This window comes from Rhinolophus sinicus, chromosome 17 (assembly GCF_057876585.1).
Source record: "Rhinolophus sinicus isolate RSI-liver-muscle chromosome 17, RSI-T2T, whole genome shotgun sequence".
Taxonomy (NCBI): domain Eukaryota; kingdom Metazoa; phylum Chordata; class Mammalia; order Chiroptera; family Rhinolophidae; genus Rhinolophus; species Rhinolophus sinicus.
Genome location: NC_142517.1, coordinates 120,639,358 through 120,663,162, shown reverse-complemented (window position 1 = coordinate 120,663,162; position 23,805 = coordinate 120,639,358). Strand labels below are relative to the sequence as shown.

Here is a 23,805-nt window from a genome sequence, read left to right as displayed (position 1 = left end):
TTATTCCTTATTTCCACATGAACACTGCAACCTTTTTACATTCTTCTGTACCTGGCCTTTCATGCACACTCTTTAGCATTGAAACATACCCCCTGCCCCCTAAATGCTGTGGTACAAAACACACTGTGTAAGCTAACAACAAGCACTGTCAACACCTCCAACCCACCCCACCTCCTCAGCACCACGCGCCCCAAGACCCCCTTTGATGAGCTGTTTCCGGCGAGGCCGGTTCCAAGAGCCCCAGGCGGAAGCCGCGCCCGCTCGCCCCGCCCGGCCGCTGGGCGCGCGCCCCCCGCCGCACCTCAGGCATCGCTGCAGACAGCCCGGCTTGCTGCGCGCCGCGGACCTTGAAGGACCCAAGCGACGGCCGTACCTTAGGGCCGGTGGACGAGGCGGCGGCGGTGGCGGTCGCTTTTAAGACTGACTTGCCCTGGTTACCTGTGGAACGCATTTAGCTGGCCACCCTCGCCGCGCTGGCTGATAGCTGTGCAGGCGGCGCCATGTCTGTGAGCGAGATCTTCGTGGAGCTGCAGGGCTTTCTGGCTGCCGAGCAGGATATCCGGGAGGTGAGCCCCTTCTCTCCCCCTCCCCTTCCCCTGCCTTGCTCGGCCACACGGTAGCCAGGCCCTTCTCCGTTGCTCAGTCTCGAGCGGTGGGGAAGTCTCCGGGGATGGTTTCTTCCCCTCCCGTGTCAGCTGAGGGCGAGTTCCTCCCCGCTTCCGATTCTGCTCCCCACTCGTGATTCCCGGTGTTCGGATCTCAGCTGCTCGGCATCACCTGCCTCATTTGAATGTCAGTTTTCCTCTTCAGCACTGGTTTATGTCGAAAGCTCAGTTAGATCTTAGGACTCAGACAACGCGCGTTTTATGTATAAGTTTGTTGTCGGTGTCTTAAAAGCACGTGTGGCCTCATTCCGCATGGGATAAAAATCCAATTCTGCTGTGGCGCACACGTGTGTATGGTGTGTGAGTGTCTCCCAACCTCATTTTACGCCATCTTCCATTGTGTAGTATAGTCAGTTTACCTCCTTTCCATCCCTCTGGCTCCCCCAATAGTTGCTTACCTCAGGATTTTTTCATGTACTCTTTGCTTTTACCGGAATTTGCTTTTTGCCACTCTTTTCCTGGTTATCTCATATTAGTCTCCTTGATTTGACAGTCTAAATGATCTTTCCCCTGTCATATTTTCTAGTAGCTTAGTAACATTTTAAGAAATTTTGACGATTCTTATTTTTTAAACGTCTGTCTCCCTCATTATGCTCTAAACTGCCAGAGGAATGGATTGTACTTGGTTCCTCAGTATTTATACAATGTCTGGAACATAAATGTGCTCAGTGAATATTTGTAAAATGGATGAATGAGAAATACCCAACCCTTCTATTGCATTTTATTGTTCTCTACAAATTGCATTCAGATACATCTCCTTTAATATTTACAGTGTCTCTGGGATATTTGGGGTGGGTGGGTTGGCTGTTGTCCTTTGAAGGCTACATGAGAAACCTAAGGCTTTTTAGTGACTTCCTGATGAAGGTCTCACAGAGGCAGTAAGTGGAAAAACCTTAATTCAAACTGGATATTTTCTGTACCAGTTTAGTCCTTACAAATATTACTATTTTGAATGTCAATGTATGTGAAGCTGTCATAGATCAAATATGCTGTCTAGTATAGTTGGTTTGAAGCTATGATAACATGTTGAATTTATCTGACATTTTGATTTTTAATTCTCTTTAGGAAATCCGAAAAGTTGTACAGAGTTTAGAACAAACAGCTCGAGAGATTTTAACTCTACTGCAAGGGGTCCATCAGGGTGCTGGATTTCAAGACAGTAAGTTCTTTGCTGTAATTTTGAAGGTTTTTATCCAGTTTATCAATCTTTCATTTGAAGCGTTAATTTCCATCCAGAAGACATTTCAACTCTGTATAATTTTATTTTGAAAAATGTCCCTCATGCTTTATGGTGTACAAAAAAATGGAGAAGTAGGTGAGTTGATTGTTTTACAGAATTCTGTGTTTTGGTTGATTTTCCACTTTCACGTAATATGGAATGTTTTCTATTATGATGGAGTTCTACTTATGATAATGGTAGTAGTATCATAGCTCTTGTATATCTAGCAACTTTTATTTGGCGCTTTAAAAGGGAAAACCCAACCTTTCAGTCATTGAATATGGTTTAATATGCATTTGTAGATACGAAATGGCCAGTGTAAAATGTTCTCAAGGTGTTTACAGTTAGCTTCTTGAATGGAGATCAAATATGATGAGTTTAGACATGGAACCTCCATTATAAGATGTAGCCAGCACAACTGAGAGAGCTGAAATACATTTTCAGGTAGAGAATGATGTAATAATGTTATTTACAGGTGTCAGAGGCGAGTCATTTTTTTCACTGATACAGAATTGGTCAGCCTGATTGAGAACAATTAATAAAGCTTCTTTTTGACCAAATACGGGAGCTAGAAGCAGTTCAATCTTAAGTATCCTTGAGTCAGTACTAGGGATGCAGCTAGTGCACAGCCTATTAATGATGAGGCTGTTTATTTATGGTAGCTCACTGACGTGTTTCCTAACATACTTGCTTTCAGCAAGTTTTTGTTTGTTTATTTTTAGTATTGGTTAGTCAGTAGGGAAAATAGAGGTGAAATTTTGAGAGCCAGTTTGAAAAGCAGAGGTGCATACCCTACATTTGGTCATGAGCTTTTTTTAAAAAAATTGATTTGTTTCCAAGTAGACTGCATAGATTATTAGCCAAGGAATGTATTTGAAATTTGGTAAGTCTTTTCTTACTAAGTGGCATTATCTTTTTTTGTGATCAGTTCCAAAGAGATGTTTGAAAGCTCGAGAACATTTCGGTACCGTAAAAACACACCTAACGTCATTGAAGACCAAGTTCCCTGCTGAACAGTATTACAGGTTTGTAAGAAAAGTAGCGTTATTTTATAGTGTTAAATAAAGGAAAAGGCAGAAAAATTATATGTACTGAATGATTGCTTAGAACTAGGTAAAAATCCCTCTACGTGGAAGAAACAACAAAATGAAAAAGAATCAAACTGTTAATAAGGGATGGTATTTTAATGGTGACAAAATTTGTGATATTATTTTTTTCTTCCCTTTTACTTTCAAAATTTTCTTAAGGAACATGTATAACTTTTGCAATGAAAAAGCAACTAAAAAAATTTTGTTGTATGAGGTCAAAATAGAGAATACCTTTTAGTGTATTAAAGTTACTTGTGAAATTGGATGAACCATACCTATTAAAGTTGTGGGATTTGAAGGCAGTATGTATATGAAGTTGAGTTTTACCTCAAAGCTTGAATTTCACTGCCAAGTAAATGTTAGCTAATATTTTATGCCATATCTCGTTGAATTTACACCACTATTAATTTTAAGATACACCATTATTTTTATGTACCTCTATGGAAGAAAAATTGTTGCCAATCATAATTGTGAAACATAGATTGTAAAATGCATCCTGATTTCACAGATATTAAACTAAGAAAAACTATCTGAATACTGATGAAATGCGGAAGAACTTAAAATTTTTACTTATGTTTGTTTTTTTCTTGCTGAGAAGGATGTTCATTTAGAATACCTATGTGGGCAATAAATAGGGCATATGTATGTGGAGAGGATAGTATAACCTCACAAGGTTTTTTAAGTTAGGGATCAGCATGCTACCTGTGGCCTGCTGCCTGTGGAAACAAAGAATTGCTCCCCCCCCCCCTCCCACCTCCCCCCACCACTCCGGTTCAAGCTGTTGTTTCTCAGTCTAGTTGTGTAGGACACAGCTCCCTGGCCCATGCTGGTGTTAGGGTGTTAGGAGCCTTGCGCTCCCCCCGGCTGAGGCTGTCGGTTGCCCACCGGCAGCTCACACAGCAGCTCACGATGGCTGCCGGCCACTCACGCTGGCCACTGTCCGCCTACAGCACTCAGCAGCCTGCAGCAGCCCAGCCCCGGGGAGAGTTGTTGTTCACAATCCTATAATCTTAGCTGTAGAGGGCGCAGCTCACTTGCCCATGTGGGAATCGAACAGGCGACCTCGGCGTTAGGAGCATGGTGCTCCAACTACCTGAGCCACTGGGCCGACCCAAAGAATTGCTTTTATATTTTAAAGTGTTGTTTTAAAAAAGAAAAACAGCTGAATAAGAATATGTAACAGACTGAAAGTGACCTACAAAGCCTAAAGTATTTACTATCTGGCTCTTCGCAGAGAAAGTTTACCAACCCTGCTATAAGGTAATAACTGAAGCACAGAGAAGTAGGATGATAGAATTGGCAGGCTCTTTAGGCCATGTAGTTTGGAGGTCACTCACAGGCTGCGCTGTGGCTGATTCGACCTGCATTGTTTCGAAAAATTTTTCTAAATTTGGTGCCACATTTGAAAAATCAGGAGGCATAGCATAAATATCCAGGGGTTGTAAAATTTCTATTTTTTTGTCAGGTTTCTAGCTCAGTTTAACTGCAGGATCCTGAGGTTTTAAGTCTATCACTTTAGTGGTTGTAAATGGTATTTTTTCTTATATGTGTGAATCAGGATTTTCTCGATACCCTACACTCAAAATGTAGGAATGAGTTAGGTGTTGAGGCTGGTGTACAATTGCGGTCCTCATCAATCTTTAGTTGCCAATATTTATTTTTTTTCAAAGCAGTGTCATTGTTCTTATCTATTAAACTTCTAAAGTATAGTTGCTCTTGTCATACATAATCTTTAGGTGTAAATATTACATTCATTAGATTGGATTATGCTTATCTATTAAACTTAGAATAAGTAATTATTCTAAATTTGAGCTTGCAAAATTTGTACTAAATTCATCTAATATATTTAAATGTCATAGTGCTTTTGAATGTTTTGTATATTGGGGATTCACATAAAATTTTATTTGAAAAAAGATTCCAATTCTAAAAAGTTTGAACTTGACTGTACTAAAGCTGTCTTTTTTAAGGCCCCTAATCCTTCAACTTAAATGTGCTTGTATTCATGCAGGTTTCATGAGCACTGGAGGTTTGTTTTGCAGCGCTTGGTCTTCTTGGCAGCATTTGTTGTGTACTTGGAATCAGAAACACTAGTGACTCGAGAAGCAGTTACAGAAATTCTTGGCAGTAAGTGTCTTCATTAGTGTTGACCTGCAGAGTCAGGCATGGTAGGTTAATTTTGGTGGGAGGGGCTGTTACTTATACTTTATATTACTATAAAAAATGACAAGTAAATGGAAAACCGGTTACTTGGAAACACAAAAACTAAAATATGTAGTGGCTTGTTCTTTGTACTTGGGTGTTTGTTTGTAAAATACACTGTTTTAAAATTTCACTACTACAGAGAAGTTGAAAGAATAGTATAGTGAATACCTGTGTACGCTTCCACTTAGACTCACTGCTTGTTAATATTTTGCCGCATCTGCTTAGTCTCCTCACTTCCTGTGTGTGAGTGTGTGTGTGCGCGTGTGTGTGTGTGTGTGTGCGTACGCATGCACATGCAATTAAAAAAAATATTCTTAGGCTTAAATTGTGTTCACATCATGACCTTTTCTTTACTTTGATATATTTTTTAGTTGAGCCAGATCGGGAGAAAGGATTTCACCTGGATGTAGAAGATTATCTCTCAGGAGTTCTAATTCTTGCTAGTGAACTGGTGAGAAGCTTAGTAATTTGCCACTTGCTTTTTTTTTTTTTTTTTTTTTTTGGTATTGTTTTTCATTGAAGTAGCATTGGTTAATAACATTATATAAATTTCAGGTACAATTTGTATTTATACATTCCATTGCATGCTCACCACCAAAAGTCTAGTTTCCACCCATTACCATGTGTTTGACCCCCTACACCCATTTTGCTCTCTCCCCCATCCTTCCTTCTCCTGGTACCACCAATCTGTTGTCTGTATCTATTAGTTTTTGTTTTGTTTTGCTCGTTTGTTTTGTTTTGTTTTTTTAGATTCCACATATAAGTGAGAGCATATAGTATTTATCTTTCTCCATCTGACATATTTCACTTATAATATCCTCTTGGTCCATCCATGTTGTCACAAATGGCAAGATTTTTTTTTTTTTAATGGTTCAGTAGTATTCCATTGTATATATACCACATCTTTATTCATTCATCGATTGATGGACACTTAAGTTTTTTCAATATCTTGGCTGTTGTAAATAATATTCAGTGAACATAAGGGTGCATACATCTTTTCACATTAATGTTTTATGTTCTTTGGCTAATACCCAGAAGTAGAGTAGCTGGATCATGTGGTACTTTGAGGAATCGCTATACTGCTTTTCATGGTGATTGTACCACTTTACATTCCCACCAGTAGTGTATATGGGTTCCCTTTCTCCACATCCCCACCAACGTTTGTTATCTCTTGTCTTTTTGGTAATAGCCATTCTAACACGTGTGAAGTGATATCTTACTGTGGTTTTGATTTGCATTTCCCTGATGATTAGTGATGTTGAGCATCTTTTCATGTGTCTGTTGGCCATCTGTATTTCCTTGGAAAAATGGCTTTCAGACCCTTGCCTATTTTTCAGATTTTTTTTAAGGAGGGCGCAGCTCACAGTGGCCCATGTGGGGATCGAACTGGCTCCTTGGTGTTATTAGCACCATGCTCTAACCAACAAGCTAACAGGCCACCTCAACCTTGCCTATTTTTTACTGAGGTTTTTTTGTTGTTGTTGAGTTGTATGAGTTCTTTATATATTTTGGATGTTAGCCACTTAGCAGAAATATCATTTGCAAATATCTTCTCCCATTTGGTTGGTTCCCTTTTTGTTTTGTTGATGGCTTCCTTTGTTGTACAAAAGCTTTTTAGTTTGATTTAGTCCCATTTGTTTATTTTTGTTTTTGTTTCCCTTTCCTTTGGAGTCAAATTCACAAAAACACCACTGAGACCGATGGCCAGAAGCTTAGTGCCTATGTTATTGTCTATGTATTTTGTTTCAGGTCTTACATTCAAGTCTTTAATGCATTTTGAGTGAATTTTTGTATATGGTATAGGTTGGTGATTTGGTTTCATTTTTTTGCGTAGGGCTGTCTAGTTTTCTCTCAACACCACTTATTGAAGAGACTTTTTTTCTCCATTATATATTTTTGGGTCCTTTGTTGTAAATTAGTTGTCCATATATGTGTGGGTTTTTTTGTGGGCTCTCAGTTCTGTTCCATTGGTCTGTTTTTTTCTGCCACTACCATATTCTTTTGACTATGGTAGCTTTGTAGTATAGTTTAAAATCAGGTAGTGTGATACCTCTGGCTTTGTTCTTTTTTCTCAGGATTTCTATTTGGAGACTTGTGGTTCTGTACAAATTTGAGGATTTTTTTGGTTCTATTTCTGTGAAAAATGCCATAGGGATTTTGAGAGGGATTGCATTGAATCTGTAGATTGCTTTAGGTCATGTGGCTATTTTAACAGTGTTAATTCTTCCAGTCCATGAACAGAGATTATCTTTTCATTTCTTTGTGTCTTCTTCAATTTGTTTCAAGAATGGCTTGTACTATTCAGTGTAGGTGTTTCACTTCTTTTGATAAGTTTATTCCTAGATATTTTATTCTTTTTGCTGCAATTATAAATGGGATTGTTTTGTTCATTTCTTTTTCTGATAGTTCATTGTTAGTATTTAGAAATACAACAGCTTTATGTATATTGATTTTGTATCCTGCAACTTTACTGTTTTCGTTTACCATTTCTGATAGGGTTTTGGTGGAATTTTTAGGGTTTTTGGTATATAAAATCATGTGATAGATTTACTTCTTTCTTTCCAATTTGGATGCCTTCTTTTCTTTTTTTTTTTCTTTCCTAATTTCTCTGGCTTGGATTTCTAGTACTATGTTGACCAAAAGTGGCAAGAGTGGGTATCCTTGTCTTGTTCCTGATCTTAGAGGAAAAGCTTTCAGCTTTTCACTGTTGAGTATCATGTTAGCTATTGATTCGTCATATATAACCTTTATTATGTTTAGGTACTTCTATATCCATTTTATTGAGAGATTTTTGTCATAAATGGATGTTGTATCTTGTCAAATGCTTTTTATGCATCTATTAAGATGATTATATGGCTTTTGTTTTGTATCACATTGATTGATTGGCAAATGTTGAACCATCCTTGCATCCCTGGAATGAATCCCACTTGATTATGGTGTATGATCTTTTTAATGTATTGTTTGAACTGCTAGTATTTTGTTGAAGATTTTTGCATCTATGTTCATCAGAGATATTGGCTTGTCATCTTTTTTTTTGTGTTGTCCTTGCCTGGTTTTCGTATCAGGATATGATGGCCTCATAAAATGAGTTAGAAAGCATTCATTCCCACCTCTTCAAATTTTTGGAAGAGTTGGAGAATGATAGGTATTAAATTTTCTTTGAATGTTTGGTAGAATTCACCAGTGAAGCCATCTGGTCCTGGAGCCACTTACTTTTTTGCTCTTCCCACTTCGGTGTCATTTTTAAAAATGGGTACCAAAATTCAGGAAGTATGATTCTTTTATAAGCCATCTGTTTATCACCAAGTAGTCATTGACTGTGCACTGTATGTGTTGTTTTGCTAGTCATCAGAGAGATGCCAGTTCTGACGATGAGGTAATTGTGTGCATTTATTAATGTATGAATTTTTAAAAGACAATAATACCTCTTTGTTTCAAAGTAGTGGCAAAATATATATTCTTGGGTAACTGTGTTAGTTCATATAATTTTTTCGAGAACAACTTAACATATAAATATGTGAATTATTCTTGCTTTTATCTCCTTAGTCTCTTTCCTGAGAAACTCTTATAAAAATAATTTAAAGATGAAAAAAGCAGTTATAAGGGTATTCACTATAAGCTTACTCATATTTATGAAAAATTGTAGACCACAGGAACTCCAACAAAAGGGAAATGATTTCTTAAGTTATTAAGTTAGTAGTAATGTTAAGCAGTTGTCAACAATGTAATTATCAAGGACAATATGCAAAAGTTCTGTGGCCTGAGCGTCTTGTAGTTGTGCTTCGGAGGCCATGCTTGGAGGAGCCATGTTGTAATGCGTCCCAGTTTCTCTCTCCCTGTGTAGTCAAGGCTGTCTGTCAACAGTGTGACTGCTGGAGACTACTCCCGGCCCCTTCACATCTCCACCTTCATCAACGAGCTGGATTCCGGGTTCCGCCTTCTCAACCTGAAAAACGATTCCCTGAGGAAGCGCTATGACGGCCTGAAGTATGATGTGAAGAAAGTGGAGGAGGTGGTCTATGATCTCTCCATCCGGGGCTTCAATAAGGAGACAGCCGCAGCTTGTGTGGAGAAATAGGCTCTTCCCTGACCCGGCCCTGCTGACCTCCCAGTTGCCAGGGAGGGTGAGCTCAGTGCCGCTCACCGTAGTAATGATGCCCTGTTGCTAAGCACCGTGCTGTATTTTCTTAGCCAGTTGTGTGCTGTATGTATCAGAATGGAAACACTTTTTTGGGGGTAAAAGTACAGCCTTTACAAAGACAGATTTTTCTTTGTTGTTTCAGTGAATTTGCTCTGTAATTCAGTATATTTTAGTTCTGTCAAAAGTGTAAATGTCAATCTCTTGGTAAAGTTCATTTCTTGCTTACCCCAATGCTGTTGATGTACTGATTGAAAAGTTTATTGTCTTGTTTGTGATTCTTCCAGAAGTGATCCTTGATATTTTCTATATCCAGATTAAACTTTCATACACAGGTCTAGTCTGGATAAGGTATGAAAATAGATAATTAAAAAGGATGGTGACCAAGCAAATGACACTTATTTTATATTTTCCTTCCTTATTTTAAACCTGGTGAGTAAATCAGATGTTGAAATTTTTTGCAAGGGAGTTTTAGCTCTAGGGTTCTCTCTCACTGCCATCAGAATATAGAATTAAATTGCAAAGTCAAGTTCAACCTTATTTTGGGAAGTTTTTATATTAAGGGATTGAGTAACACCTTATCATTTGGCTCTATTTACCAGGTGTCTGGGTTGGGGCTTAGTGTTTTAAAACACCTCTGTTTCCTGATGTTGCCTTAACATTTTGCTATTGCAAGCAATTACAAATTGTTTTCACACACATCTTGAACTAACATTTCATATGATACAGTTCTAAGACAGGAAACCTTTTTCCTAGTAGCCAGCGAGACTGTTTAGTCTGGTGTACAAGGCTACCCAGTCAAGTTAATTGGCAATACCCTGACTGGTATGTTCTGAGAGGAAAATGCTGGGCTTTGTCTGGGAGAAACAAAACCTTGGAGTAAGAAAAAAAAGTGCGCTGATTTGGTAATGTTTTTTAGACTAGGCAATTTCAAGTTGTTGATGACTCTCCCAACAGTCAGGTTTTAGATTTACAGTTTTGGGGAAGTCACAAACATTCTATTGGCACCCGCCTCCCTCTCCCCATTTTTAGGTAGTACTAGTATAAGAATACTTGCCATGTCATTTTTGCTGTTGAATTGAAATTATTAAAATGGTGACAATCCACAGTGCTTTGGAATCCACTGAAAGGAAAGTGCTAGTGTTTATAGAATAATCTGAAGTATTTAGATGTATCACCCTTTTGTGCCTGATACCAGTTTGGGCTTTCTGTTTGTACAGTGGGAAATCTGACATTGCCATCAGAGCTTTTATCAGGCTGAGTTAAGGACCAAAGTTTCCATCCTGAGGAAAGCAGTAGAAATGCATAAACTGCTATGCATTGTTGGATTTTAGAAAACTTTTCTTGACAGTTCTTCCTGCAGAAGAGTTTGTAGAAAGAAAGGTGTCAGGATCTTTAAAGTGCCTCGGATGGGCATCTACAATGTGTGGCTGCCTGGATTGAGCATAAAAGACTTTTAATTACATGGTGACACACAGTCAGTTTGATAACAGTTCTCTTTGCCTCTTTAAGTATCGATTCTGCTTGAGAATATTAAACTTCTTGGCAGAAGTTGTGGATTTCAGTTTTAACAAATGCATTCTAAGTGTAAGAACACTGTCTTATAAAGCTCCCTTTGAGAATGTAGACGTGTCCTGTTGATAATTATTCATTTGTGTTTGTTGCTGGCTTATTGTAAGGCAAAACCAGGGTTGGTTGTTTGGGGGGGAGGGGAGGTGTTTTTATAATTGAACGTGCTTCTGTGAGAGTGCCTCTATATGGAGGATAAATTCTGAGTGTTGTGTGAGGCTGAAGAAGACCAGAGGTGATGAGCACACGTTGCTATGTAAGTTAAAATAATCAAAACACAGCAAAAAGCGCTCAGAGTCTGTGCTGTCAAGTGCAGGTACCATTTGTGTGGCTACCTTGATTGTGAAATTACAAGTATTTTAACTGAAGTTGAGAAGAATTGGCGCTGGTTTTAGTACATCAAAATTGCTTTATTCAGTGTTAGGAAATCAAGCAGGTTAGAGAAAGTTGAGATCAGTTAGTGGATGCTTTCTTCATAGACTTATTTATAAGAAGAAGAGAACCCCATAAAAACATCGTAAGATTTGCCCTGTCTTAAAGTTGAACAATAACAAGAGTGATGCTTAAGAGAATTTAATAAAGAATGGAAGCTTCTCCGGCAGTGTCCTGAGACCCTTACTTAACCAAGTGACTACAGAGATGAGATGAATATGCAGGTTGCTACTGGCGTCATTTCATAATTGTCCACTCACAAGTGACAGCTCTCTTGTTTCTTGGTCTGGACTAAACTATTTGTCCTCTAGGTAGAGCAGCGTTGTCATGGCTGACACCAAAAGAAGGCTATCTGAGCCTGAAATAGTTTTTCTTAGTATTCATTGTAATAAGCATTAAGCAAATAAGAATAAACCATCTTCACTCCCCAAACAACAATAACAAACATTTAAGTGAGGTGAAATTGACTGGACTGTTTGGGTGAATGAAGGTGGGGTGAGGGAGAGGGAGGAGCCTAGTTTAACCGTGAGGTTTCTGGTCTGGGTGACAGTGGATGTAGGTGCCGTTAACCGAGGTAGGGGTTGTAGGAGCAAATGCACGTCTGGACGGCTTGGTGGATGGTGCATTTGCTTTTGGATGTGTTGGGTTTATGATGCTTGTGGAGCGGCCACGTCGGCCCAGCAGGACTTTGGGTATGAGGAGGACTCCGAGCAGCCTGGAGCTAGCTTTGGATAGCCTTAGCGTATGTGGTAACAGTCAGGGGAATGGGTAAGATCTCCTGCGTGCAGAATGAGCAGAGTAATGAGCTGAGGACAACACCCTGGTTAACAGGGTTTAGTGAGTTAGGGGGAGGAAGTAGAGTTCATGAGGAAATGGAGAAATGGTTAGAGAGGTCGACAGAAAAAGGAGCATGGCTTGTCAAGAAGCCAGGGGAATAAGTCTTTGGAAGGCTTTTTTGGGTGAGGGATTTAAAACACATAGCTTCACAGTCGGAGGGCCATGCGAGTTTGTCAGGCGAGGCTAGATGATGCTGTGGTAACAAGCCCCGAAGCTCACAGGCGTGGAACTAGGTTTATTCCTCACTCACACTCCCTGCCCACTGGGGCATCTGCTCCACGTCCTCATCTAGCTGCCAGAGCAGCCACCAGCTGGCCCATTGCTAATTGCTCTGGGAGACAGACAACTGTGCAGGATCTCAGACATGCACTGGCTTGGAAGTGACATGTCACTTTCATAGTTTGTTGGTTAGAACTGGACATGTGACTGCTAAACACCAAGGGGGCCAGGAAGTGAGAGTCAGACAAACTAAATGTTGAGAGTTGTGTTCAATGTTTAGCTCCTTTTGTTTAAGTGATTAGTAGCAGTAGTAATAGTCGTCATACACGAGCTTTAGTGGGCTTTGGGGGTGGGGGCCGGGGTAGATGTCCCAGGGCCACTCTTTTCAAAAATTTATAATTTTAAAATTTATTTTCAATTGCAGTGGCATAGGGCCACTCTTGCCTGGTGGATGGCAAGGAGGTTAGATCAGTCTGTAGTTGTGCTCTGTGTTGTTGAAGGTTCCTGTTGGAAAGAGATTTCTCTGGTGTGTGTGCATTTGTGGTTGGGTTTGTGTAAGCATGTTCCAAGCACTCGGCTGGACATTTTATCTAGACCATCACATTTCGTCTTCATAACAATCCTATGTGGCAGCTACCACTTTTTCTTTTTTCATTTTAGACCTGCGGAGTAGGCTTAGGGCAATTAACATGCCCTGAGCTCATAGCTACGAAGAGGAGCTGTGATTCAGACTTCCACACACACCATTTCTTCCTTGATGCTCTTTCTACAAATAGTTGTGAACACAGCGTATGGATAGCTTTGGATTACATGCAACTCATAAATTAGCATAAAAAAGTGGGGGACTTGGTCTGTGTTCTCAAGATGTTTAGGGTCTAATTGCAGGGGAGGGTGATGAGAAAAAATAAAATAAGAAATTAAATATTCAATTAATATTTGAGCACCTACTATAATTATAAATTTTAATGGTTTTATTGAAGTGCACTTTACATATAACATTGACTCATACCAAGTATACCATTCAGTGATTTAATTTGCCAAGTGGTGTAACAAATCCCAGTAAGTCCGTTTTAGAACATTATAACCCCCAAAGATCCCTCTTCCCACTCGCAGCCCCAGGTAACCACTAATCTACTTTCCATCTCTATAAATTTGTCTTTTCTGGATATTTCCTGTAAGTGGAGTCATACAGTATAAGGTCTCTTGTGTCTTTTCACGTAGCCTAATGTTTTTAAGGTTCATCTGTATTAGTAGTTTGTTCCTTTTGATCCTGAGTAGGGCTGTATTGTATGGATAGTCCACATTTCACCCGTTCATCAGATGATGGAGATTTAAGTTTCTGTGGTTTGGCTATTAGAAATAATGCTGCTGTGAACGTTCTGTGCGTCTGTGTGTGAATGGATGTTTCTGTTTCTTCTGGGTAGGTACTTAGGAGTCTATGGTAAAAATGGGAATTTTATGTTTAGCTTTTTAGGAAACTGCTAGTCTGTTTTGTCATCAGCAGTCTATGAGGTTTCCCTAGTATAAATTAAAATTCAAGATGCTACTAGGCAAGATGTCATAATAACAGTACTTAATTGCAAATAACTTGTGAACAATTGCTACAGAAATTAGGTTCCTATGAACCTAATGAACTGGTTCATGAACTGGTTCGTGAAAGAGGTAGGATTTAGATAAGCATGGAATTGGGAGTAAGAATGGAACCAGATCATTTTGGGTGGACAGAATAACAAACCAAAGCAGAAATGTGTCATACGTTTAATGGGGATGGGGATGTCACCCGTCCGAATGGAGGGCACATTCGGGCGAGGTTGGATTACTAGATTTAGAAAAGCCTGAATGAGAGATTAGGGAGTTTGGACTTTGAATAATAAGCATTGGAGGACTAGGTTTTTTTGAAGAGCGGAGGGTGCAGCTGTGGAATCAGACAGCCATCACTTTGAATCCTGGCTCTGTCACGTTGCCAAGGGGAGAGAACAAAGGTGGGGAGACCTGTGAGGAGGCTCTTGCTGTGAGGTTGTTATAAGGGTCAGCTTGGGGAGCCGGTCAGAGGCATGACTGGGTAAGGTGCAGACGAAACACTGCAGAGGAAACATTGAGTAAAGGAGCTGATTGGAGTTGGGGGTAAGGGATGCTCTGGGCTGAATGTTCATGTCCCCCCCCCATTCATGTATTGAAGCCTAATCCCCAGTCGATGGTGTTAGGAGGTGGGGCTGTGGGAGGCAGGTGATCAGGTCATGAGGGTGGGGTCTTCATGAATGAGATCAGTGCTCTTCTAAACGGGCCCCAGGGAGCTTTCCCGCCCCTCCGCCCTGTGAGGGCACAGCCAGGAGAGGGCTGTCTGTGCGCTGGGAAGCCGGCCCTCGCTGCGCACTGGCTGCTGTGCCTTGAGCTGGGACTCCCAGTCTCCACAGCTGTGACAAATGCGTTTCTGTTGTTTCAGCCGCCCAATGTATGTATTTTTGTTACAGCAGCCTGAACACACAAAGACAAGGGAGGAAGAGTTGAGAGGCGGCAAAGGTGCCTGAGCTTCTGAAAGAATAAACAGGCGAACGTTGGAGCTGTTTGTGGGGTGGGGAAGATGAGAAGTTTAGTTTCGCTAGTGTTGAGTTTGTGATCGTGAGAGACTGCACAGGTGGCTGTACCTTTCGGGCTAGAATTTAGGGCCCTAAAACGAGAGGAGAGAGTCCTTTATGTAGACTGGATAGAGTTGCTATTTGAATCTGTGACTACGGACGAGCCTTGGAAGGAGGAAGAGAAGTGGAGCGGTCTGTTAATAGTAATCAACCCTGGGAGCCTGTGGAGGGGGTTGAAGACGTTGAGATGAAGACATGAGAGGAGCCGAGGCCTGTGTCATTCAAGTAGGAGCTGGGACTGACAGAAATGTGACATATGTACACTGCTTCCTTCTATTGCCATAGAAATCCTTGGAAGACTAGGGTTTTGGGCTGAAGGAAAATAAATCCATGAAAATACGTAGACTCCACAGACAAGAAAGTTGGGCTTGTTAGATACGTCTTTTGTCATTTATTCCCTCATTCACCCTGTCCCTTATGTTAGTTACTCATGATCCTCTTGTGTCGTTTAGTATTAATTAACATTTGCCCACAGCCATCTGCTCCAGCTGGAGCTGTGCCTGAGTCCATTTTGGCTGTGTGTTTCAGTGACGAGATGCTGGCCCTGCTATCTGCATGTACCAGCTGGACCTGCCAGTGAGACCCGCTCAGAAGGCAGCAAAGACTCCCCTTGGCTTCCTCTGTCATGTCCCTGTGGTCAGACCTGCCACTGATGAACTTTTTACTTGCTGACAATTGATAGGAAGCCAGAGAATTGTTCACATTTGGAAAATACAAATGGTTCGATGTTTGTTTTCGCTTTCTGGGGGAAGACTGCAAGATTGTTTCCATTATTAAGGAATTATTTTGGATATAGTGTCAATGGATTGGGCCCTTCTACTTGAATAGGAAACAAATTAGACCCAGAACTGACAACTAAGAAGACCCATAATCAGTGTTAAAAAAAGACTAAAATCAGTACACTTCATTTCTTCGCACCCAGAAGTTAACTCGCATATCCTCAAGAGGAAGCACAGAGGATGAGAGGGATGGACCCAGCATCCTGGCCATCAGGCTTCCTGGGACCAGTCCTGGGAGGTGGGCCTAAGGAGGGAAGCAACAGGCGTCCTGCCCAGGAGGGTTGTGTGGCTGAGGGAGCCTTCTCATGCTTTGCCTGTAGGCCCAGCCCTCAAAGGGCTGGACATGACTTCGTCTTGTTTAACCAACCTGGCCAAATGGGCCCCTGGGTTATGGGGCTGTGGATTGCCTTGTGTCATCCAGCACCTCGCACCTTTCCTTAAACTGAAAACAATCTGGGAATATGAATACCCCTGTATTTCCAAAAGATCCTCACTGAGGAAAAACAACGAAAAAGGAAAATAGGGTTGGCACAAGCATTTTTCAAGCTGACTTTAGAACTTTGACTTTAACCTTCATATTTTATACACATTGGAAAGAGAGACTAGATGATACCACCTGGTGTTCAGTTAAAGGTTATATGATAGGTGTTACTGAGACACTTGGAGGAATATGTAAATGCATGCCATTGCTTTATGATACATTTTATATTTTTTCTCTTTCAACTTATGTTACTTTAGTGATTATAAAAGAAATGTGGAAGTATTATAGAAAATTGGGAAATTACAAAAAATCTTAAAGATGCATATATATATTTTTTGCATTGTGGTTTATCCTTGAAAACAATTTTGAGGTAATTGTGGATTCTCCTATCAACTTCTGATCAGAATATCATCATTTAGCTAACTGCTGTGTGAATGAATGGCCATTCTTTCCCAAGGTGGAGACGTTGGTCTCCAGTTCTCAGTAGGCTCCGTGGAGGGGCTCAGGTTGTGCAGTTAAGCTTCTCTGTCCTTCAGCAGCACACTTGACGTTGCACCTTTTGTACAAAGCTGGCATTGAAACAAACATACTGTAAATAGATATTGCTATGAAAAGAGAAAAGACTTTTTATGTCATTTTCTGCTTTGTCAAAGTATTTTTACATTCATCACATCATGTGACTTTCAGAGCTGTCCTGTGATACGTTCTGTGTGAAAACTCTGGAGGCTGAGGCCCAGACAAATGGAGGAGGAGCGTTCCCCAGGGGTTTCCTTCTTCCTTCCTTAGCCGTCTTCTCTCCGCTGTCATCTACTTGCAAGCTGATCGGCTTGTTCTCTGGTCTTGAATTCTGATCACCACTTTGACACCTCAGCGTCAAGGGTTCCAAACTGATCTTGTGCTGCTGTGGAAAGTCTGGCGGGTCCTCACAAAGCTGACCATGTGACCTAGCAGTTCCACTCCTGTGTACGTACTTGAGAGCCCGAAACATAACTATACGAAGACTTGTCCACGAATGTTCATAGCAGCATTATTCATAATAGCCAAAGAGTGGAAATAAGCTAAATGGCCATCAACTAGCAAATGGATAACAGAATGCATTTTATCTACACAATGGAATAGTATTTGGCAGTAAAAAGTAATGAAGAACAGGAAGTCCTCACTTAACATTGTTGATAGGTTCTGTGACTTGTGAAACGACTCCTAACGGAACCAATTTTACCATGGCTGATATAAACAAGAGTTAACTTCCTACGGCATGTTATCAACATTATAATGAAACGATGTTATTCGAGGACCTGCTGTACGGATGGATGAATTTTTTATAGTATGCGAATTACATCTTAATAAAAGAATTGACTTGCTATTTACCTTCCCATATCACTGGTTGTGGTTTCTGTCTGTACCGTGGTGCTGTGGGGAGAAGCCCCGCCCGCAGGCGCTGTGCTGCAATCACATGCAGTGTTAGATTTAATCTGCCCAACAGTGTTTGTGGGCCCGTATCTCCATTTAAAGAGGAAGAAATGGGAGTTTGGGGCACAGGTGCCTGCTTGCTGTCCTCCAGCCAGTCTGTGGTTCAGACCCCTCTCAGCCCGACGCGCTCCGTGTTTCCCATACCTCTCACCGCCTCTCCGCCATTGAGGCCGAACACGTGGGGGCATCTCTGGCTCTTCTTTCTCCCTTGCCTCTCCCTCCTCCGCCCGTTCCTAAGTGGTCCACCTCCAAATGCCTCGTGGGCCTTTCTTTCCTGTTTTCAGTCGACTCCACCACTTTCCTAGATGAGAAGACCATCACATTACCAAGTGACTTAGCTTCCCAACTGTCACGTCGCTAACCTGCCCAGTACTCAGCTGCCACAATACTGTTGTGAAGTCTGAGTCTGATCACTTCTGATCAGACTCAGTGGCTACCTGTGTCCTAATGGATTCAGTATATACTCCTTAGGCTGGCATCCAAGACTTTTGACAATAGTGCTTCTCTATCTTCGCGCCCACTCCTTGCTCCATATTGCTGTACACTCTGCTTCCTGGAGCACAGCCACAGCAGGCTGGAATTTACAAAAGGCTCTGACCACTCAGGCGACAAGCGTACTTTGACACTCAAAGGGGAAACGTTCAGAGGCCTTAAGGGCTTCTCAAATCTGTGAGTAACAAAAGAGCAGTGATTTTCCTTCTTTTTTTATTAGTTTCAGGTATACAAAACAATGTAGTAGACATCTCACCCCTCACAAAGTGATAACCCCCCTTCCCCAATCTATCGCTCCTCTGACGTCCTGTATATCTATTACAATTCTATTAACTCTATTTCCTGTGCTGTACTCCATAACCCGTGGCCATATATATATATGATTATAATTGACATTCATTATTATTCAGCTTTGTGTACAGCGCAGTGGTCAGGCATCTACACCGTCCCTGAAGTGGTCTCCCTAATAAGACATGTGTCCATCTGACACTCTACAAAATCTTTACAACAGTACTGATTGTACTCCTCAAACTGTCTTTCATATCCCGTGGCAATATTGTGACTACCAATTTGTGCTGTCTAATCCCCTCCCCTTCTCCCTTATCTCCACCCCCTCCCATCGAGCAACCGTCACGTTTTCCTCTATATCTCTGAGATTAAGAAACAGTGATTTTCAACTGGGGGAGTTTTGTCCTCCAAGGGACATTGGTCAGTGTCTGGAAATATTTTGGGTCATCACAACTGGGGGAGGGCAGCCCACTGGCATCTAGTGGCTAGAGGCCAGGGATGCTGCTAAACCTCCTACAATGTACAGGACAGCCCCCACCACAGAGAATCGCCCAGGCCTAAATGTCAGTAGTGCCAGGGTTGAAAAACTGCTAAAGCAAATAATTTTACTCTTTCAACGTGGTGAAGAATAAGTGAAAATGCTGAGTGATTTCAGACGTGCAATGCAAATCCCTGCGTGTCAGTGAAGAGAGCACTACAGGAAGGCCGTCCTGAGATGTGGGGCTGAGCAGAGGATGAGTTCGTTTACCAGCTAAGTGCTTCACGCTCACTTCTGGGCCCCTCGCCCCAGCGCCACAGCCCTACAGGTCACGGCATCGAAGCTGGTGTGATCTTGAGTTACGGTTGTTCCACTTGCCCATTTGCTTCTCTGCATTCCACACCAGGCCTGAGCTCTTTGTGGGCAGGCTTGGGTCTTGCCCACCATTGAACAAAAACCCCTTGCACTAGTGCCTGGCATGTAAAAGAGGCTCAACAGATACTTTTAGATTGAATGACTAAGTGACTAGAAGAAGAACATAATTCATATATATAGATATGTTTTTTTTTTTTTTAATTGTCTTGTTTTTAACTTTTTTTTTTTTTGGAGGGGGAATATTAGGGAATAGTGTGTTTCTCCAGGACCCATCAGCTCCAAGTCATTGTCCTTCAATCTAGTTGTGGAGGGAGCAGCTCAGCTCCAAGTCCAGTCGCCGTTTTCAATCTTAGTTGCAGGGGGCTCAGCCCACCATCCCATGCGGGGATTGAACTGGCAATTTGGTTGTTGAGAGCTCGCACTCTAACCAGCTGAGCCATCTGGCCGCCCCTCCGGAAGCTCAGCGGCAGCTCGTTGTCTTCAATCTACCGTTTCCCCGAAAATAAGACCTAGCTGGACAATCAGCTCTATCTAATGTGTCTTTTGGAGCAAAAATTAATATAAGACCCGGTCTTATTTTACTATAAGACCGGGTATAATATACTATAATAATATAATATAGTATTATATTATTATATTAATAGTGGGTCTTATATTAATTTTTGCTCCAAAAGATGCACTACAGCTGATTGTCCGGCTAGGTCTTATTTTTGGGGAAAAACAGTAGTTGTGGAGGGCGCAGCTCACCGGCCCATGTGGGAATTAAACCGGTAACCCTGTTGTTCAGAGCTCACACTCTAAATCAACTGAGGCCACCCCATAATTCCTGTTTTATTTCAGCAAATAGAAAAAGTGTTATTCGTTGTGGACTCCTTTAGTCTTTGGAGATAAAACAGGATGCTAGCCCCTCAAATGTCAAAAGCCTTTCTGTAAGCACAGAGAACAGTGTAACACTATTGGGACCCTGATTTCATGCCTCACCCCCTCTCAGCCTCTTATGTAGACTGCAGTTACAGGGGGCTGTTGCCTCCATAGGAAGATGGATGGGGGGAGCTACGGAGGAGACCCTAGGGAGGGGCTGAATGATCCTGTACCCTCAGAAAAGATGGGGGACAGAATCAGATAAAGAAATTCGGCAATGTCAGTGTTTAGACTGGGGTCAACCATGGGCTGCCCTGGAGGTGTTGGGAAGGGGGTCGCTTGTATGTATCAGGGAGAGACTTGGAGAGAAGAATCAGGGTGCAGTTTGACGTTCAGCTCTCTGCTGGTATGTATCAGACAGCTTGGAGCTTTCTTTGTTCCCATTAACTGGGTAACTGATATAAAAAATCCACATAAAGTTTGTGTAGTTCCAAGATTACTGACACCCTTAACACATTGGGGTGGTTTTCTTCCTGGGTATATCCTGCAGATGGACATTGCTAATTTCTTAGGAGTTAGAAGCCTTTAGTTTCAAGAATTACATACCATAAAAGGAATAAAAAAAGAGTTTATTGGAAAGATGTGGAACAGCTCACAGAAGCTATTCAAAAACTTATGGGGTGTACTTTTTTTTTTTAAATTGTGGTTGAATATACATAAAATTAACCATTTTAACCACTTTAAAGTGTACAGTTCTGTGGCATTAAATACATTCACCTTCTTGTACAACCATCACCACCATCCATCTCCAGAACTTTCCCATCTTCTTTAACTGAAACTGTACCTGTTAAACACTAACTCCCCATTCCCTGCTCCCACCAGCCCCTGGCAACTGCCAATGTACTTTCTGTCTCTATGAATTTGATTACTCTAGGTGCCTCATATAAATGGAATCCCAGCGATCAAACAATGATTATTGCCCTATCTCTGTTGTTTTCAGAAAAATTCTTTCCACAACTTTACAAAGCAGTAGAAGATCATTAGTAAATTAAAAAAAAATAGGAACCTATAAAAAATAAAATAATCTTATTTTCACCACCTAGAAGAAAGCATTGTTAAAATTTTGGTTTATATTGTTCTGATTTTTTTTCTATGTCTCTATAAAGAGTAATATTGATAGTCTCTCTGTACAAAGTTTCCAGTTTTTCATTATTGCAAATAATAGTGTAATGTGTACAATCTTTGATTGCATTTCTGAGGTTATTTCTTTGAAGATTGATTCCTAGAACTCAGGTTCTTGCACTAAGAAAATGAATATATTTAAGGCTCTGGATACATAATTTTAAGTTTTTTTTCCTGAAAAGTCCCAGTTTATGCTACCACCAAATGTATGTGAAAATGGCTGTCTCTTCCACATTGTCACTAACATAGCTTCCTCTTAGTTTAAAAAATTTGCCTACTGACGAGAAAAATTCTGAGATGTCCTAAATTAAATGACAGTGGGCCGGAGAGTGAGAAGAAGGGACAAGGAGTTAATCAGTTAACACAACCATGAGCAGAAACCAACAAAAGATTGCTCCCATTCTTGAATGTATGTTGAATCTTTGAATCAACTTCCAGGTGGCTATTTAAGCTCTTATCTAAAAAGGTGTAGCTGACCACCAGACTCTGGACTGTTGCCCACCACCAAGCACTTCCTAATTATGGACTGTGCACCTGTCCCAGAGCCAGCCCTGCTTCACCCTTTCCCGCTCTTGTTACCTATGGCCAATGTAAATTCTTTCAAAACATCTTACGTCTTTCTTCTCCAAACTCATATTATAAAAGAGCCCTGTCAATCCCAGCACAGGGGACATGTTTGCCTTGTGTATCTGGCTCCGCTGCTGGTGGTTTAGATTGCATGCCTCAGGGCCTGGTCTTTTTTCTCGCTAGAAGATGGCTCTATAAGCCCTGTTTTTCAGAAGAGTTTTGTCCTCGAAAGTTTTTGTTTAACATTACTTTTACCAATGTATCTTTATTTTAAACCATTTTATTATTTATCTTTTCCTTAATACCAACATCTAAAAATATCCATTGTTAATATTTGTGTGGTTCTAAATTTTACATAAAATACAATCATACTGTACATTCTCTTATAAATTGCTTCTTTTAATTAGAAATATATAATGGATCTTGGTTTCATTATTTTTTTGTATCAATTTTAATATTATTTAACATTTTTTATTAGTTAAAAATTACATCAGTAGTAATGCTCATTATAAAAATCCAAATAGTCATGAGTATGAAAATTAAAAATATACTTTAATAATATTTTAAATGTAAATGTAAATATATAAGCACTATATTTGTGAATTTTAACAAAATCTGTTCATATTATACATTTTATTTGCAACTTGCTCTTTCAATTAGTCAACATCTCAGGACATATAGATTTGTCTTATTTTTTCCTTTTAAAAATATTACATAATAGTTTATAGTGTGGCTATGTAATTTAATCATTACCGCTTTCAAAGACATTAAAATGTCTTGAGTTTTTTCATATTATAATTAATACTCTAATTATATCCTACAGCATAGTTTTAAAATGAAATCATAGAATGGATGAATGTTCCACAGTTGAATGCTATTGTTGAACATTTTGGTTATTTTCCTTTTCCATTTTTACTTTTTAAACAAATCTCTGGGAATGTCTCAATATTGTCTGAGGATTCCTAGAGTGCGCTCATTTTAAAGCTTTTGCTTTATACTACAAAACTGTCTTCCCGAAAGGTTACACTAATTTGCACTCCTATCATCTGCTTCCTTAGACTCTCCCCGACCATGGATTTTACATTTAGAAACAGCTTACTGACTACGGAGGAAATAATAAGCTTCAGTCCACTTTAATCACCTCAGATTAGTGGTAGGGTTTATTGTCAGAATGCTGAGATTTCATGCAATGTGGTCAGGACTTGTGGGTGCAGGGCTGGGGACTTTGTAATGACATTTGACCCTAAGAGGCTAAGCTGGAGCCTCTTCCCTGTCTCTCCTGAGGCTTCAAGACCCCTCATGCCCCATTTTCTGCTCTGGGGCTGGTTTCCTCACTGTTCTCTCTTCTCCCCTATAAGCTGGGCCTGCCATGGTGCCCGACATGCATTTTTAGATTCACACCCTGTCTCTTAATTAAATTATTTTAAAAAAATGTTTAGATTTAACACATGTTTAGTACAGTATACAGATGAATTTTTACACGTGGTCATTCTCAGACCAAGATGCAGAACATTTCCAGCTCTCATGGCCCTTTCCTCTTCCTGAAGGGAACAGGTTCTCATTTCCATCACCGTGGATTTGTTTTGTAGAACTTCATATGTATGTGATCAAACAACAGGTACTTTTTTGTGTCTGGCTTCTTTCACTCATTATGTCTGCGGGATTTAGCCATGGTGTTGTGTGAGGCAGAAATTCTCTTTTTTCTCTTTTTGTTGTGTACGTGTTCATAGCATGAATATACTGCAATTTTTAAATCTATTCTTTCGGTGGGCATTTGCATTTCCAGCTTTTGGGTACTATACACAGAGCTACTATGTACATTCTTAT

General features: G+C 40.6%; 1 protein-coding gene across 1 annotated transcript; it reads left to right on the top strand.

Moving 5' to 3' along the window:
- The first annotated feature begins 279 nt into the window (after positions 1-279).
- Positions 280-17,642, top strand: TSN (translin). The gene is made up of 6 exons (XM_019749092.3): positions 280-566; positions 1,731-1,824; positions 2,813-2,909; positions 4,981-5,096; positions 5,546-5,625; positions 9,019-17,642. Exons 1-6 carry the CDS (start codon positions 501-503, stop codon positions 9,250-9,252), a joined length of 687 nt encoding a protein of 228 aa, XP_019604651.1. The 5' UTR covers positions 280-500; the 3' UTR covers positions 9,253-17,642.
- Positions 17,643-23,805: the final 6,163 nt, after the last annotated feature.

What these genes read in the sequence shown, in the direction of transcription:
- TSN (XM_019749092.3), top strand. Translation starts at nt 501, where the DNA reads ATGTCTGTGAGCGAGATCTTCGTGGAGCTGCAGGGCTTTCTGGCTGCC. An exon ending in GGGTGCTGGATTTCAAGACA is followed by an intron (nt 1,825 to 2,812) that starts GTAAGTTCTTTG and finishes TTTTGTGATCAG; the next exon opens with TTCCAAAGAGATGTTTGAAA. An exon ending in TAATTCTTGCTAGTGAACTG is followed by an intron (nt 5,626 to 9,018) that starts GTGAGAAGCTTA and finishes CTCCCTGTGTAG; the next exon opens with TCAAGGCTGTCTGTCAACAG.